Source organism: Montipora capricornis, chromosome 13 (genome assembly GCF_036669925.1).
Source record: "Montipora capricornis isolate CH-2021 chromosome 13, ASM3666992v2, whole genome shotgun sequence".
Lineage (NCBI taxonomy): Eukaryota > Metazoa > Cnidaria > Anthozoa > Scleractinia > Acroporidae > Montipora > Montipora capricornis.
In genome coordinates, this window is record NC_090895.1 from 31,095,961 (window position 1) to 31,113,683 (window position 17,723).

At 40.7% G+C, this 17,723-nt stretch overlaps 1 protein-coding gene across 1 annotated transcript; it reads right to left on the reverse strand.

Moving 5' to 3' along the window:
* Positions 1 to 949: 949 nt before the first annotated feature.
* Positions 950 to 17,160, reverse strand: LOC138030760 (uncharacterized). Its single transcript, XM_068878634.1, has 14 exons — positions 16,732 to 17,160; positions 16,530 to 16,593; positions 15,038 to 15,060; positions 14,477 to 14,540; positions 12,496 to 12,883; positions 8,777 to 8,859; positions 5,994 to 6,280; positions 5,628 to 5,703; positions 4,487 to 4,513; positions 4,302 to 4,400; positions 3,546 to 3,572; positions 3,267 to 3,289; positions 3,015 to 3,081; positions 950 to 2,097 (listed from the first exon to the last, which is right to left on the reverse strand). The coding sequence occupies exons 1-14, from the start codon at positions 16,921 to 16,923 to the stop codon at positions 1,700 to 1,702; spliced, it is 1,818 nt and encodes a 605-aa protein (XP_068734735.1). The 5' UTR covers positions 16,924 to 17,160; the 3' UTR covers positions 950 to 1,699.
* Between the last annotated feature and the right edge of the window lie 563 nt (positions 17,161 to 17,723).

The following is a 17,723-nucleotide window of genomic DNA, read 5'->3' on the forward strand; positions in this document are numbered from 1 at the left end:
AAAACCAGAAGCTTCGTGAAAAAACGGGTTTTTTTTTGCAAAAATGTGCTGTGGTGTCGCTTTTCGCTGCATTCAAGCGTGAAGCGTGGTCTCAGCGCCTGCATAAAAAAGCGCGAAGCAGTTCAATTGTTTCCAGAGATGATCGTTGCCTTTTTCTTGGTACTAGTGCCACATTTTAATTTCATTTTGCCAGGCTCGTGATTTTCTGTTTCTTTTTAAGGGTTACGGAATGTTTAGTTTGTTCTTTTTTTTTGTTTTGCGCTATTTACAAATATTCCTACATTGAACTATATTGGTTGCGGCGGCACTAGGGTAAATTACACAAGTGATGAAAATTAAGCAAATATGCGCAGTTACCAAACTAGCTTAAGCTTTCGAGTTTATCACTGCCACGTATTTTTAAAAAACAAAAGAAAGTCAGGGGTAAAGTGCGAATAGGTTATATAACTTATACATATATTACATAATATACAACAAACATCAATTTAAGCTTATAGTACAATATAAGTAGTAATAAGATAAACAGAATATGGGCAGACTGCACTAGAGGCTGGTTTTCACTAGTGACGGAGTCGGAGTCGTAATCAGAAGCGCAGAACAATACGATTTAGTGAAAACCAAACTGTCGGAGTTGGAAGCAGAATACGGATTCCGCCTATGAGTCCATCGCTTACGATCCAGTGAAAACTACCTTGTCGGAGTCGGAAGCAGAAGCGGAAAAATAAACCAATCACAATGCTCGATTCCAAGCATTGTGATTGGTTGGTTCTTCCGCCTCTGCTTCCGACTCCAACAATCTTGTTTTCACTGGTTCATGAGCGACAGAGGCTAGCCTAACCCTAACTTGCAAGTGACAACGTGGAAGTGACAACTTGGAAGCGACAACGTGTGACCCTTACCGGCTTCCTTCAGGTAGTCCGTACGCCTGACTATTGTTAAACATTTAATTTTTGGCCTAACATATTTCTCTTTATTTACAATTGTTATTAACAATGTTCACTTCACTTATTGAGCGTTTGACACAAACTTATTACTCTCTCGCTAGCAAGATGAACAACGAAGGTGCTTATAAGGTATAGTTAAGAGACCTTCTTTGCAACCTCTTAATTAAGAGATATAAAGATTGAGAGTATGGAGATTTGACCGTTACGCCTAAGTTGTGTATGGGGTGGATAGATTACACTAAGACGTTTGATGAGTTTAACAATTTGAAAAATGGAGTACAGTCTGGCATTATCCCAATTTGGATCTCAGACTTCGCTAAAACAGTCAAAATGTAAAAAAAGAAGTAGGAAGATGTTGACAGCACTGTCGGGTTTTTCCGTTTCACATAGTCATTGTATATTCTTAAACAATGGGATTAGGTGTGCGTTTAGGCGGGCAACGCGGGTATTTTACAGCCAGGGTTACGTCATTGCGCGGCTGAATAAACATTCGACGGGTGGGATGATCTTCGCCTTCAATGAGAGTAATGGAGTCCTCTTAAATCACCCAAAATATTATCTGGGACTTAAAAGAAAGGAATTAAAAAATTCTGTCTCTAGGAAAATTATCCATGAGAGGGCACAGCGGGAGTACTGGTACTATTTCAGCAAAAATTTGTGATCCTTTGTATGAACTTCACTGAAAAGAACCACAGGGCCTATCTCTTGTGAAATTGGGAGGGCTTCAGGAAGGATGCACATGTTAGCAGTCGGTTTTACATGTTATCAGGACTAATAGTGGATGGCGATTCAGTGATGTTAGCCACGGGGCTTATTAAAAAGGCCCCAAAATAACTGGTTTCCTTGTTCATAAAGTAGGATTTTGTAAACGGAATCCGGACGGATATTTTGTCCCCCTTCTTAAGCATGAACACAGCTCCTTGGTAATTGGTGTTGTATTTCTTGATCTCGCTAACCACGCTACTGATACTGCGCATGACCGGGTCCTCGTTGATGTACGTGTAATGCCCCATGAACAGCGTATCCCCAGCGTAATAAAACAGTTGGCTGTACACAAAGTAGTAACCCGTCGTGCCAATCACAAGGAAGCTGTTGCTGACAAACTTTATACTTCCGCTTATGTGACCAAGCCTCCAGTTAGTGATGCGGTGAACTGTAAAAAAAGTCAATATTCGTTTAAGTTAATTCATAGCCTTGACATGTAGTGGTACCTCTCAAGTTTTCGGGCTTCAAGAAAACGCTCCACGAAACCACGCCTTGAACAACTTAAAATGGATGCTTGAACTAAAAATCATAAGCGAATATACTAATAACAAAATATAATTGAATAAGCCCCATTTACACGAGCAATTTTTCCTTGACAAGTTTGCCTTTGCAAGGAAAAATTGCTCGTGTAGATGGGGAATAGTGGACAAATTTTCCTTGTCAAGGAAAATCTGGCGTGCTAGCTTTTCCTTGACAAAGAAAAATGGAATCAACATAGTTAAAGACCTAAATTCTACTTTTGTAAAGCCTGACTGAAAGGTTACCGGTAACATCTTTTATGGTTGGTGGGGTTTAGGTGTGATCGCGTGGTAAAGGTATTTCGAAAAAGTGCTCAAATCAGTTTGCTCTGAGAAAAGTTGTCAACTAGGACAGGTTGAAAACACACAAGTACACGCCCTTCCGAAAGAGTTTGCGTTTTCGTAAAAGAAAACAATGTCTTTTCTTAGAGAAGTTCTATATGAAATCATTACTGAGTTGAATGTTTAGCAAATCGAAAGTGGTTCAGCGTTGTCTGTACTCTTATCGACAACGAAAGTTTTTGTTTCAGAGCGTGACCAAAATCATAACTCAAGGAAAGAGCAAGCGTTGTCTATAACTTTCTCGCAATATGATTGCTTTATTTCCCAAAATGAGCATTCCTGATTGGCCATTAAATTGTGTGACAAATTGACGCGAGCATGACCCGTACAGCGTTGTCTAGACTCTCATCGACAACGGAAAATTAGCCAATCAGATTGCGAGATTACAAGCAATTGTGGTAAAAAGTAAAATCTACAAGTAATAATCAAGAAAAGCAACACTAACATTTTGTTGTACCTGTGGGCGGATTTATATGATCACCATAACCAATAATGTGAGCAGAATCTGTGGACTACAACACAAAAATAATGTTAGCCATTTTTTTTATTCCAAAGCAAAGTAATCGCAGTTAATAAAGAAAGAAGTTCACCTTTAAGAAAATTCACATATTCTCTATCACACAAGCAGACTACTGAAGTCAGTCTGGCCTGAGTGTTAACCTCGCAAAATGAAAACGTGAACACAAAAATAACTCACGTGCATGATTGTACCTGGCATGCCTGAAAAAACAACAAAGTAAAAATTAGTAGCATTTGATCGCGAGTGTACAAAAACTTTTCCCACGTGATCATTTCGAACATCCAATGAAGGAGAAAACTAAATTGACATTAAACTGAATCAAAATTAGATTTTAACAAGGGTAAAAGCTAGAGAGCTTTAAAACGATCGTAATTAGATTTTAAAAAAAAAGCTGATTAAATGAAAACTCAAAAATACTTGTCGCTATGTTTCTTTTATCTATTGCAGATGTGGTACCTTGAGGTCCAGGCTTTCCTCGGTCACCTGAAAAAGAGGCAGAGTGTAAACTCAAGTAGCGCGGTAAGTTTCATCCGGAGCAAGTTTATCGATAGTTTGGAAACTTTGCGGGCGTATTTCGGGGACCTCATATCTGTCTCTCTCTTCAAACCCAGCGGTGTCGAGGAATAAAACTTTGCAGCTTTATAAAATTGGCGGATCGTAATTTCACAATTGGCCTTTCCGGTCAACTTCGAGAAAACTGCCGCCGGGAACTTTGGAGAAATGGGCCCTTGGTTCGTAACAAAAAAAAAACAACTTTCGGAAGACTTTCCCGCCCGCCCTATTAGCGTCAAAAAGCCCTTGAAGATTTGGGTTACACACGCGCTCAAAACGAAATGGAAGATGCAGAGTGGTAAATCATTAAACCGGGAGCAACTTCTGCTACTCCACTCAATGTATGTTCTTTAGGAGGAGGCGGGACCTAACCGAGAAGGCTATATTTATCAGTCAAAACCATTTGAAAATGTCATTTATAAAGGAGATAAAGGAGGCATTTTCTTCTCTTTAACCCTTTCAGCCCCGATAGTGCCAAATGGCACTTATAGATTTTACTCTGTCTAACGCCAGACGATTTTACTCGTCAATGGAGAACCCCTCGGGGCTTAAAGGGTTAATTTAATGATTCTCGGTATTAATCAGGCCCGCAGACGCACATCAGTCCATCTGAGCCTACCAATTGCTAATCACGTCACACCACGAGCATGATAATATTACCCTTCTCTCCCTTCTGGCCCTGATTTCCTTTCTCTCCATCTTTTCCATCACTTCCCTGAGGACCTTTGTCACCCGGTCGCCCTTTGCGTCCTCTTTGTCCTGGACGGAAAGACGATAAAAAAGGTTAAAGTCATGTAATGAAATCACGGTTTAATAAGGACACGAGCATTTCTCTCCGGCTCTACCTTTTTGTCCCGGCTCCCCTTTGGCACCTAAAAAAGAGAACAAAATGGTTGGAACTTGTTTCGCAATGACAGCTTCGATAAGTCACTTTGCAATTTGCATTAAATTGAATTACTCTACTTTTTCCGTTAGCTTACAAACCTTTTCCAGACAAGGGGAACGTTTGTCGAAAAAAAATTGACTGCTTTAAATAGTGAAAAGAAACGGTGACATAACAGTCATTTCTCGTGACTGTAACGAGTCCTTGCGTGATCATATGGCCGTGACTGTTGATTTGATTTATTGATCGATGACAGCCATTGAATGGTTGGCACACATTATAAACCCTGGTTAGAATCCGGTTTTTTAAGTACCGGAACTCAAGGCCTTAATTGTTAAAAAATAATGATGCATGTACTCGATTCCCTTATAACGTTCACTCAGTAGATTTTTAAGGCTCGAGAATTGTACGTTTACATGCCAAAGACACCTGATTATGCGGCATTCGATGATTTCTGCTGCAATACAATTTTCAGAGGTCAACAGGCACGTGTCCTGGGCATGTCTCCGACAAAGCATTTGATCCAAAGCGATCGTGTAACAGGCCAAGTTTTTGTTGTAAGCCAATAAAACATGTAGAAGACAAATAAAGCTTGGAAAATAATCCTCAAATTTTATTACTAGGTGACGATACACTCAAATTGTTGAAGTTTTGGAAGAGATATTACAACATATCGTTTACTTAAGAGTGAATAACATTCTCATTTTCTTTTCTTCACTCAAATTTCCGAGACAAAGTAATGCATGGATTTGCGCCAACCGTGATTATTTTTTTAAGTAACTGAGTAGTGTTACCGATTGTAAAACATTCTTCACACCTGGAAAATAAGATGGGCATTGAGTTTCATAGATGTTTTTCTTAAAAAGTACCAAATTTGCTTTGGAAATTAAAATTTTCTCAAACGCAAGTACCTCGGTCATTCGTTTGCCAACGCGAAATGAAAGTATTGATTTATGCAATTCTGGCCTAGCGAAAACTCTTGTTAGAATCACACCGCCCTTTCCTATTAAATTCCTTACTGTGTAGTCACACGATAAGCAATTCCTCTTTCCACAAATGCGGGGCTGTACACATGAAATAAGCGATGAGATTTGTCAGTATACCTTTTCGACACCGGCATTGTTGATTTGGAGCGTTTTTTGACCTCGCGTTTCTTCTTATCCTGACCTGCAAATTTTCCTACACAGATATAGACAAGGAAATAACTCTCAGCTCATACACAGTACTATTTTCTCATGTTTCATCACAGTCGTGTGGATTATCAAAAGAATAGTGTGTGCGTTAGTTCCCCGAAACGTCATTAAAAACGAAGCTTTCCTACAACAAAGGTCACAGGATATGCACTGCGAGATGCTCTGAACGCACCTTTTGTTATGCTGTTAGCATCCCTTATAATCGCAATTCAATTTCGCACTAAGGATCTAAAGCACAATAAAATGAGAATTTAAGGACAGCTGTACAAGCCAAACCTCTAATTCAAATCTTCTCGGGTTCGCTATGCCGGTGTCAGCGCTCAATATTTTGTCCTCCTCATTTTGACGTTGAATCTCTTCTATGACGGACTTCAGGGAAGCGATCTCCAATTGTTGGTCACCAACGCGCGACTTGAGGACAACAATTTCGCGCACACAGAACAAAAATACTGGGAATAAAGTTAATATTGTCGCGACGAGTGCGATCAGGAACCACCACGGTAACACAACGACATGTCTTTGACTCTTCTGCATTTTGGTGGCCTTTAAAGTCTTGTTGACTTCTTAGAAACCAACATTTAATACAGTGACAAGGACTGAAACCTCGATCTAGGGATCTTTTTTCTCGGAACACGACGTCACGTGACTTGTATCACATTCATCCCTGTTCAGCGCTCTTTATCCCGTTACCAGTCCTCGTTGTGAATGCTTTTGTTTTCAACCATTTAATTAAGTTTATCAAGAAGTCACATTAAACAGGCAGTGCTGATAAACATTGTGCTTCTCGTTTTTACTTATTTATAAGTGAAAAGGAAAATCATGTTTATAAATTGGCGTTTTGTCTTTGTCCCAACTCCCACATATTCAGCAGTAACGGTGAAATAAATTTAAAATCTTATGTAGTAGGTTAGTGAGAGAATGGTAACTAGATTAGAACTAGAACAGAGCTAGCAACTAGAATACCCCAAAGATCTGAATAGATCGAGTTGGCCAGGGATGGGTTTGAACTGAAAGTAGCCGTTAATACTTAACAATTATTCGCCTCAGGCTCAGTGATTATCGGTGAATATTCACCGAGGCGAATAATTGTTTTAGTATAAATACACAGGTGATTATTTCAAAAAAGAGAAAAAAAAAACATTTCAACACGAAATCATCTTCACTTACAGTGGCAAAACGACTACTGGCAGCCATTTTGTCCGTCGAGGTGATTATCGGCTGATAATCCGAGATAGCGAGCCAACGAGAGCGCGCGATTTTGTATAATCACCTGTGTATTTATACTAAATGTTAATACAAGACATAACGCAAGTTTCAAAAATTCCGTTATGAGATGTTCATCATCATCATCATTATCATCTTGAACTTATTTTGTCTCGGATTAAAAAGTGGCGCGTTGGCGCTAATATCTCCAACAAAAAAGTAACAAATGATAGAATTATGACTGAGTAAAGGCAATAAATAATAATAAGTAGATAATAAATTATGGTAATATCAATTTCATTAATGGTATCAGCGGTTATAGTTTTCTCAGACTATCTTCCAACTTTTTTCTTGATTGTTAATTTCGAATATGTTGCGTTGCTGCTATTACTGTCATGTGTAAACATGGTTGTTGACTGCCCTCCTTATTTTCGTTGCAAGCAAAGTTTTTGATCCGATGTCTTTCTTGGCAGATGACAGTAATTTGCTTTCGTCAGTTTGTAATCTTGGAAGGATCACACTTGTTGAAGTCGTGGTTCTAGGCACGTTGCCAGGCAGGTTGTGCTCCGTATTGGTGTTATAATTTAGAGGTTCAAATTTCTGAAGATCTCTTCCTCCTTGTTGACGCGGCAGCTATCACGGTCAGAGCATTAGAGTCTGTGTTTTCAACCCTGTCATGTTCTTGCAGATTTTTGGCCGATCAGTGGTTCGCCTATGATACGACATGGCGGAAACTGGAAAAGTGCTTGTGACTTTGATCTTTTGTGGAAATGGTAATTGTGATGATCATACTCTCTGAAAGACTTTTTGTGTACTACCCTCTCCCTGAGACACTTCGAAATCTCCTTCTAGCCGGGTAAGTGATGTTTCTCAAATTTTCTCTTGGGAAATTATAGTGGTCAACGTCCAAGGACAAATATGCGCTGTCGCAGGACAGGGCTGACTTGCTAGGAGTGTTTCATGTACGCCTTATCTGATGTGAACAGTTGCACATTTATCGATTACCCTGTGAAGGTCAATATCGTTTAACATAATTTCCAGGGTGCTTCCAGTTGTTGCTGCCTTGAATTTGTATCTTTGATAGGACTTTGATAGTGCGTCCCGCTGTCAGGGTGGATCCCATGTACCATGCCGTTGCATTGAGGCATAGGGTGAACAGCGTAAAACAAAAATCGAATCTCATTTGAACATGCGTCAGTTGATCGTAGTTGAGCCTTGTTGTGTTCTCTTTGTGTGTACACAAAAGCTTGTCTTCCAGGTTCTCCATGCCGGAGAACAATTATCGTCCCATACCGGTTCATAATCTTTTAATGCCGTTCATATCCATTTGTGAGAAACGCTGGTAATAGCATTCTTAGCCAGAAACTAGAGATGTTTTCTCTGTTGCGCGGCGTCTTCCACTGTTTGCAGGATCAATAGTCATCTAAGCTTATAACAACCACGATTCTGATTTTTCACCTGTATCTCTGAGATATCTACAGCCAGTGGTACCGTGTGCGGCTCTCGGATTTAGAATCATGAGGACCATCGTCACTTCTCTGCGTGTCGTAAGAGGCGACCAAAAGAGAACACCGGCCTCCTGGCAGCAGGGGAGACGTCAGCTATTCTTCAACAACTAGAATATCATCTCTAGTATCGGTGAAATAGCAGATCGGTAGGCGGAAGAGTTCATTGCAGAAATCAACGGCTGGCGGTCAAATAGCACAGTCAGTTGTTACTGCGAGGGCCGATATGTCCTTAAGGCATAACGTACAGGCTCTACAAATGGCATTCTCCGTGGAAGGGGACTGGGGCCCCCACCAACGTACTTCTGCACCAAGACTATCAAGTGATAGAATGAACGAAAATACGAATACCAAGACTGAATGGCGTGAACAATTCTTCGGCTTCTTCGGAAAGAAGAAGAATTAAGTCGCGTCCTGCAGTGATAGAAATCAGGCTACGTATCAAGGTCGTAATCAAGCGAACAACGGAAGTATAAGGACGGAGAAAGTATCACATGACCTCCTACTTCACCAGGAGATGGAACTTTCCATGACATGACAGTCAGTGAGGACGTGAACTATCCCCTTTTGAAACAAATGTGAGAAATCTTACTGGGCACTACGTTCTGCTCTTCTCATTTGGCAGTAATATTTCGTGCAATATGTATTGCAAAATACGGTCATCTTGTTTTCCATATGACAGATTTTGGGGTTTGAGCATGCGCAACGGAATGAAGATGTAAGAAACAGCATTCTTCTTATACAGTGGACCAGATATAGGGGGCGAATGGTAAAATTATATCGTTTAAGATATTAGAGAAAAACACCGGCTTACAATCATCGTTACATCGTGACGTCAGAGTGTTTTGAAAGTGAAGGAAGGAACAGAGTGTAACCTGGGTTTCATTCAATGTAACCGAAGCTTGGACGGATGGGTCGGGACGCCACCATTACAATGATAACCGAGGTCTGCTTAGCTGGCGGTATTGTTGGAAAAACCTTAACCAGTATCGTATAAACTCTTGTTCTTAGGCCATCGTAGCTTGATTAAGAAAATAACACAAACAGCGGTGATAAACATTGTATTCCAACGCATTTTTATAAAACTTGACGTTTCGTATGCTAGTCAACACACATTTTCAAAAGTGACCGTTACAATTTTTGAAAATTATATATATATATATCGTAAACATTAGGGGTCTGGAACCTAGCCTGAGAAAAATGATCTGCAGCAGTATGTGTCTAGACATAATGAGGGGTAATAGCTAAAACAGCAATAACTTCTCACTACTAATATTGACATTAAGGGAAGGCTTTAGCTCTTGAATGAACAAAGTCTCTTTAATTTTGCAGTGAAAGTCAGTTTTTCCGGACGCTAAAGTGTCGAAGTGATCCCATTTAATGTCGTGGCCAGTGGTTTTCACATGATCAGCAATGGCTGATGAATGGTCACTTTTAGCTAGGGCCTTGAAATGTTTTGTTTTTCTGTCATGAAGTCTTCGTTTTGATTTGCCAATGTAGAATTCATCACAGTTCCAGCAGACAGCTTTATAGACGACCTTGGACCTCTGAGATCGGTTCAAGCGATCTTTGTATGGAAAAAAGGAGTTGATGCGGCGTGTGTTTTGGAATATGATCTTGAGATTGACGAAAGAGTAGTTTTGTATGCGCAGAATTTCAGACGTTTCGTGACTTGGTTAACCAGGTTTTCTGACCCTGCGAGACTGAGCACCCCCCGCAAACCATTGTTTTAACGAAAACCGCTGGTCAGCAACCTGGTTCTGGTCATTGCTGTCTATGGTCTTCCGATGGCGCGAGAGGCATAAGCCTCCCATTTCACAGCGACCCTCCCCATTCTCCGCGCGGCGCTTCGCCGCTGGTTAATTTGCCTCTTGCCAACTAACGAACGCAGGCTATGGCATTCGTCATTGGTTTACGAAACAATAGGCATAAAAAAGACATACAACTGAATAATGGATCCTGATCCTATACAGAACACAGCGGCATCCAAAACCGGTCCAATTAATTGGGAAAGAGCTGCAGCTGCAATTGATCGAGACATTTTTAATGACTTTTGACATGTCTAAGAAGGAAACGCATTGTTGCATATCTTGGTTGATGGAAGCGTCTGCCATTCTTTTCCGGTTGGGGTTAATTTATATTTGGCCTGCTATATCGGGGATGTAATGATATCGTGGATAATTAAATCAGCAATTCATTATTTACATTTTACTGTAATATTGGCCAGGTTTAAAATGGTTATTGTTGTATGGTAAATATCATTACATCGAACCAAATCGTAGATAGTTTTGGTCTTTGGCCAACGAAGCTTGATAAGAATTAGAACTCTTATGTTTGGGTTAGGGTTAGTTGCTTTGGTAAAACAAAGCGTAGGCTACATGTAACAATAACACGTCAGCTCTTGCTGATCACGTAATGTCAACTAGTCACAACCTAAATTGGAAACACTTTGAAATTCTAGCCAATAGGAGGTCCGACCGATATTGTGAGGAGGCAGTGCGGCCCAGTGTCAGGGCGCTTGCAGTTTTGTTTTCGTTGGCTGTTTCAAGACTGAGAGAGACGATCAGATCACGCAAAAACCACCGTGACAGATTTAATCACTAAAGGAAAGGAAAGGAAAGGAACTTCATTTAAGTGTCTAATCTTCTAGCGCTGTAGAGCACTAATCGGGGACCCTGTAAATTGAAATTAACAAGTTAACGCAAATCAAATCAAATTTTGGTTTTTGAGTAGGGGGGCAAACAGAGTAGAGAACCAACAAACTCAACCCACATCATGTGACGCCGAGTCTGGGAATCGAACCCGGGCCGTATTGGTGGAAGGCGAACGCTCTCACCACTGCGCCATTCCTACACCCCGAGTTGAGACGTTTACCCTGAGTACATGTACAGTCACTAACCAGTAGCTACAACCTCGATCCAATAACAACAACAATGTCAACTAGAACATCTCACTTACACTTGAGCGCGCTCGCTAAATCCGAAACTTCTGGACAACAACAATCTTATGTAAACAGGCTATTAATAGCGAACTCGTGACCATTAAGTTAATTATAAAAATTGACAACTTCGTTTCTAGAACGTTCTGGAAAAACGAGAAAAGGTAAGGAAAGTCTAGAAAATTCAAGATATCATAACACTTGCCTTGAGATCCGGGATCCCGGGTTCAAGACACTATCTGGCCACTGGTTGAATTTGTTCCTGGTACCCAGGGCCGGAGCCGGTATGAGGCATCTGTCAATTTGTCGTGATTTTTTAAGATACTGAAACGTGATTCCAGCGTTGACTTAAAAATGTACTTATCGTCCGGGCTCATTGTAAACACCTAAAATACCTACGAAGAGAATTTAACCATGGACATTGCCTCAGTCATAATTTTTTTTCTGACTACGGCCCTGAAAGCAGTACCTTTATTCATAAGTTTTACATGTGTATTAAGTATATGCATTTACAGTGTATATATTTTCTCTTTTGTTTTCATCGTTTCTTGTATATCTGTAAAGTATTGTATTACCTCCTTTTGTTACTATCAATATTACCTCACAAGCTACTAAAATTACTGTTATATATTTCAAAAAATTTTAGCTAACAGTTACTTTTGAAAACGTATGTTGAGACATACGAAACGTTAAACCACTAAAAATTTATTTCAGTTATGCGCTTGTTTATCCTCATGTTTGTCGCCGCAGTTTGCGTTCTATTACTGATCGAAAGTTCCACATATAGGACAGATACAAAACACTGTGCACATGGCATGGACTCTAAACTGCTATAACAGAACTTAACGTAGCCAAACCTCGCCTTTCACTTCGTAGGGTGCTAATAGTTTGTGTTTATTATGTTTCTAAGTTAATCGTTAATTAAAGCTTCCCTTTTATGGTGTTTCCGGCTAAACAACACAGCAGGGATACAACCGTGAAGAATGTAATTTGTAGCTATAATAATTACGTTTCCAGTCATAAACATAGTCATTACAGAAACTTTCCTGTTTCATTCTTGGAGAAATTGTTTCCAATCCTTTTTCCAGCATAAGCAACAATTTTTGTTACAAGTACGCATGTTAGCAGTTACTGTGTAGGGTTAACTAAAGTCGGTATCGTGACATTCGCCAGAGGGCTAATTAGAAAGGCACCAAAATAGCTGGTCTTTCTGTTCAAATAGTAGATCTTGCTAAACGGGACGCGAACGGATATTTTGTCGCCTTTTCTGAGCAAGAACACAGCTCCTTGATAATTGGTGTTGTATTTCTTGATCTCGCTAACCACACTGCTGATGCTGCCCATGACAGGGTTCTCGTTGATGTACGTGTTGTGTCCCATGAAAGTCGTTGTTCCGTCGTAATAGAACAGTTGGCTGTAAATGAAGTAGTAACCCGTTAAGCCAATCACAAGGAAACTGTTTCTCACGAATTTCATATTTCCTGTTATGTGACCAAGCCTCCAGTCAGTGATTGCCGGACCTATGAGAGAAATCAAGATTTAATTATGCTTCTCAGTCTTCACAGCTTAGGTACAAAGTGCGACCGGCTTGTCAGTCTAAGTTTGCCATGGTAAACACACATTGTCTGTTTTCTTGTGCCAGCGACAACTTAAGTTTAAAAGCAAAAAAAAAGCACTTCCGAGTTCCTCCTTTTTCATTACCCTTTTTACTGAGTGTAGTAGAGACCTTGCATCGTTTTACTTTATTAATTTCGCGCCAAGCTAATGAAATGAATAACACTACGAAGGTCTACCTGATGGTACAAAATATCACATGCCTTCACACAACCATTCATGATGCTCAATAATAACTCATAAATTCGCAAACAAGTACAGGAGGGGACAGCGATTTCCTGCTGGTCAAGAACACGGAAAGCTAAAACACCGCCTCAGTGTTTAAAAACAACAGGCAATGCCCCCCGGCTCCCCCAAGCCCCCACGATAAAATATGAGCTGCGTTACAGCTCAAGCTACCCTGCGAGTGAGTGAGCCGCCGTCCAGCGCCAAGGACGAATAAATTAAATTTGAATCGGTAAAACGAGTAAATAAACTTGCTTTGGCGCTTGCGTTCAGCTACGTAACTGCTGCATTTGGGCGAGTCTGCTGTGTAGTGATTTCCCGCGAAATAAGACGAAGTGATGTCGAATACATCACGTGGGGTGTGACGTGCCTCGAACATGCTCGATGGAAAATTAAACGGTTGCTCGCAGTGGTTTCTCTCTCGGGAAGCGTAGGAGAAACCAACTACTCGCAGGGTAAGCTGAAGCATTTTGATTAAAAGAAGTGAGGGTCGTCAGGGTTTTAGAAACATTGAGAGCTCGTTTACAGTGACTATAAGTAAGACCTCAGTTGACTGAGCTAAAAATACAACCAGGAAATGCTTTATCGTATTAAACGCCCAAATGTGGCCTCAACCAACTTTCTTTGGAGGTTCACTTGGGTCCATTAGTGGTCAGTTTATGATTAGCGGGGTAGTCTCGGTTAAAGTGTGATCGCACTCTGCCGGAACGCTCAGGGGCCGATTACATGAGCCTGGCTGGTCGGGTTTGCCGGAATGAGGTGAGCCAGCCCGGTTTGGGTTAAATTTAGAATATGTCGTGTGAAAAAAGATAACAAAAAGAAGAAGAAGAAGAAGTGGAGAGATGTTTGTCTCTCTAAATTGTTATTACTAATTCACCATTCTACAATTTAAAGAAGCCTTAAGATTTGTTATCTTATACATCTTTCATTTAAACATTGAAAAACGACTATTTCGTGGGCCATTCTGCACCAAAGTGGAGTCATGTGCTTAGAAATTGCTGGTCCGGCTAACCGGGCTGGGATTTTTCCATCGCAAACTTGATTTTTGGTGTATTTCTCAGACGTGCCGGGATCTCGGCTGAACGAACCAGCCCGGCTCATTGAATCGGCCCCTAAACGAACCAGCTCGTCTCATGTAATCGGGCCCCTTAGTTAAATAAAGTTACCGCTTTTAAAACCGCAAACAGTGCCTTAAACAGAAAACAATCTCCAATTTAAATCATTTAATAATGCGCAAGTAGTGAAACAAGAAACGCAAAAGTAACCAAACTAACCTTTTGTCGTGCGAGGCAGAATTTGCCGAGTACCAGAGCCAACAACGTGAGCCGACTCTGTGAACTGAAATGCAACAGTTGTATTACTCAGATACTGATTTTTTACTGTATATGCATGAGAAAATTTGTATCTTCGGGGTTGAATTTTCTTTCAGTCGTACGAAGTATACCCTGCCTGGCAGAGGAAACTTTTGCACGGATCTTCTCGTTGTCGTCCAGGCGTCAGTTCTTCAAACGATGGGTAGCGCTGTCCGATAAATAAATCGCTATCCAGAGGATAAACACTAGCAAAACCAACTGAGTTATCCAGTGGATCGCGCTATCCACCCTTCGAACAACTGGGGCCAAAACCTTAGGCAAATAATTTTAACTCTTAACCGTTTTAAAAACCCGCTATAACTAGTTTGAATTTTAACGCCTGACCAATGGCGGACGAGTGAAAGTGACGTTGCATTGACGTCACTTCGCGCATGCGTGACAGAACATCCATGCCCTCTAGTCTGGGGAGGAAAATGCCAAGCAAGGTATACGACGTTACAAGCAGAGGCTAAAATTACTCACGTGCATTTTCATGTTTGACATACCTGAAAGAAAAAAAAAACAGCCAAAATCACGTTTGTAACGATGTCGGCCAACTTGTCAGTACTCGTTTATATTAAATACCCTTGAGCCAACATATGTAAGAGAGATTGAGCACCGATTGCAGTGGCTCCTTGTTATAAGAGCGTCATACTTCAAAGAAGAAATGAGCGAAAATGAGCGAAAATAGTAGTAAAACGTAAATTGCAGCCTGACGTTTGTTGTTTGCTGAAAACACTAATCAAAATTTCTTTATTCAAGAGACGTTTAATACACACGACAAACATTCAACTGAGCTTATTTGATTTATCTTCGGGCATTTAACTTGCCTGTTAGCTACAGCTATCCTACAATGTTGGTTAACTTTAGTCGCAAATGCAAATCTTAGAATCTTAATCTCCCACAGTCCTCATAAAGCTATTTGCATTCCAGCGCTACCCGCACACTGTTTGCTCTTACAAATTTTTGACAACATCGATAGTAGGCTTAGCCGCACGAGTACCATATCGCCTCAAAATCGATGCTTGCCAAAGTGCTGCAATGCATATTGTAATTTTACAGGTAGCCGGGAGGTTATTGAGGAAAGAAAACAACGACTGATTTGAGCAGTAATCTGAAAGAAACTTAGTCATTTCACACTCGCTGATATGCAGCGTGGAAGACAGAAAGGCACATTGGGGTACAATGAGGAGCACGGAGCGCCTTGTTTCCCGTGCTCTCCTCCTTGCCGTGTACTTTCAACGGTAAATGGCGAGATCCAGCTGGACTTATTGGATTGCTGATTACATCATATTAGCTAAATTTGTGGAAGGAACTTTTAAATTACCTTATCTAATTACTCTTTATGAGCTTTTTCCTGAAAAGCGTTTTATTTTGCAGTTTTTTGGCAGTCCTGCAGGGTATTGTTATTGGCAGTGCTGAAATATTATATGATTGTGTCAAGCAAGGTCATGCAGGGGTTTTAATTTAGCACACCAATCAACTTAGGGTAATTTGGATGAGAAGTTTTATCAGATTTGATGATAGTATTTGTAGGTGTTACCGATCTTCGGCTCACGATTGGTACAATTTCAAGGATCGATATTAAGTCTCATGTCGGTCTGATGTCCATAAGGTCAATCAAGGATGTGCAGTGTGGTATTTCGATGACTGCGCGGTTTGCTTTGTCTTGTGGAAATAGCTCAGCAACTGAGATTTAGTCCATGGGCAGTCAGTAAAAACGCGTTTCGAAGGGCAGACCGTTTTTAGTGGGTTGGCAGCGATGATAAATGCCATCTCTTTTAAGGAATTATTTAACAGAAGCCAAGTTAACACCTCACAGGCTTCTCCCGTGTGTTCTGTGTTCTTTGGAGTTGCGAGATCCTGGAAGAGAGCCTGACTCATTTGGTTTTTGTGTACAATTCTTACATGCTAGTCGCTCATTTACCCATGCTTAAGTTTTTTGAAGCCTCTATTTTGCAATTGGCACACTAACCGACGCGGGGCTTCTGAATGGACCCTTCTCTTCTTCTCCGAAAACGACTTGTGTCTCCTGACCCCTAGGGAATTAATACTGTTTGGTCAGCAAACAAGGAAAATCTCAGTGTTTTTTTCAGTTTAAAAACACTAAAATTCGTAGACTTGATTTAAATTCTCAATCAAACTTAGCTTACAGTTAATTCGATTGGTTTTCTTACCGCGGTATCTGGAACCCCCTTTCCGTTCTGTAATGCCTCGATGAGCTTGTGATGCTGGCGGAGTTGTAGTTTAAGCGAAGAGATTTCTCTGTGAGTGTAAATGCCGAACACAATACCAGAGCAGGCCAACAGAAAACAACATACTAAAATTGGAAACAAATGGGCACTACTCTGGTGATGTTCCTTTTCCATCTCTATGACTGTTCGAGATCAAACGGGACTTGCTGCTGCGTTTATTCCTAGAAAACAAGGGTCACGCGATCATGTATTAAGGAAGCTCAGCCAATCAGAATCGCCGCATACGATATATTGACACTGACACAAACAATTGTCATGTTTTTTCAGTCGTTTCGTGACAAGTTTTCTCAGTTCGTGTCGCCAGTAGCCAAGACATATTATCTGTGAAGTTTCTTTTTTACTATTTTACCGAATATGCACATCCCAAATGATGAGCGCCACGTGAGCAATTCGTGAAAACAAGCGTTGTTTACTCAGTATCCGTTCAGGTTAAAGGTGAAGAGACAATGGAAGGATGGAAGGGGTTTTTCCCCTTTAACTATTTTCGATTTTTTTTTCATTACTAAAAACTGAGAGAACGTTAACAGGGCTTCCTCGGAAACGTCTATCTTGGCATTCCTTTAATTATCTTTCCTGGCTCTCGCGATGCAACAACGTCAGTTGCATCTTCTTGCACTGAACCTCTATTCACTGGATCGGGTTAAGACACGGTCTTATTGTTCAAAGTTCAGGTCCATTGTGTCTTCTTTGTGTTGAGTTTGCTTATCCATATCCCGAGAGCCTCAAGTGAGCTTGATGTCCAGGCCTTCACGGTCCACTCGGAAAGGAAGGTCTATAGGTTTCTCCATCGACCTCGTTATTCTAACAAGTCTCAGTGATCATGAGCAACGTTTAATACCAGTCAATTACGTTTGTAAAAACATAAATTTTTGAGTTGTTTTATAAGTCGTGCAGTAGTCTACTTGACTTTCATA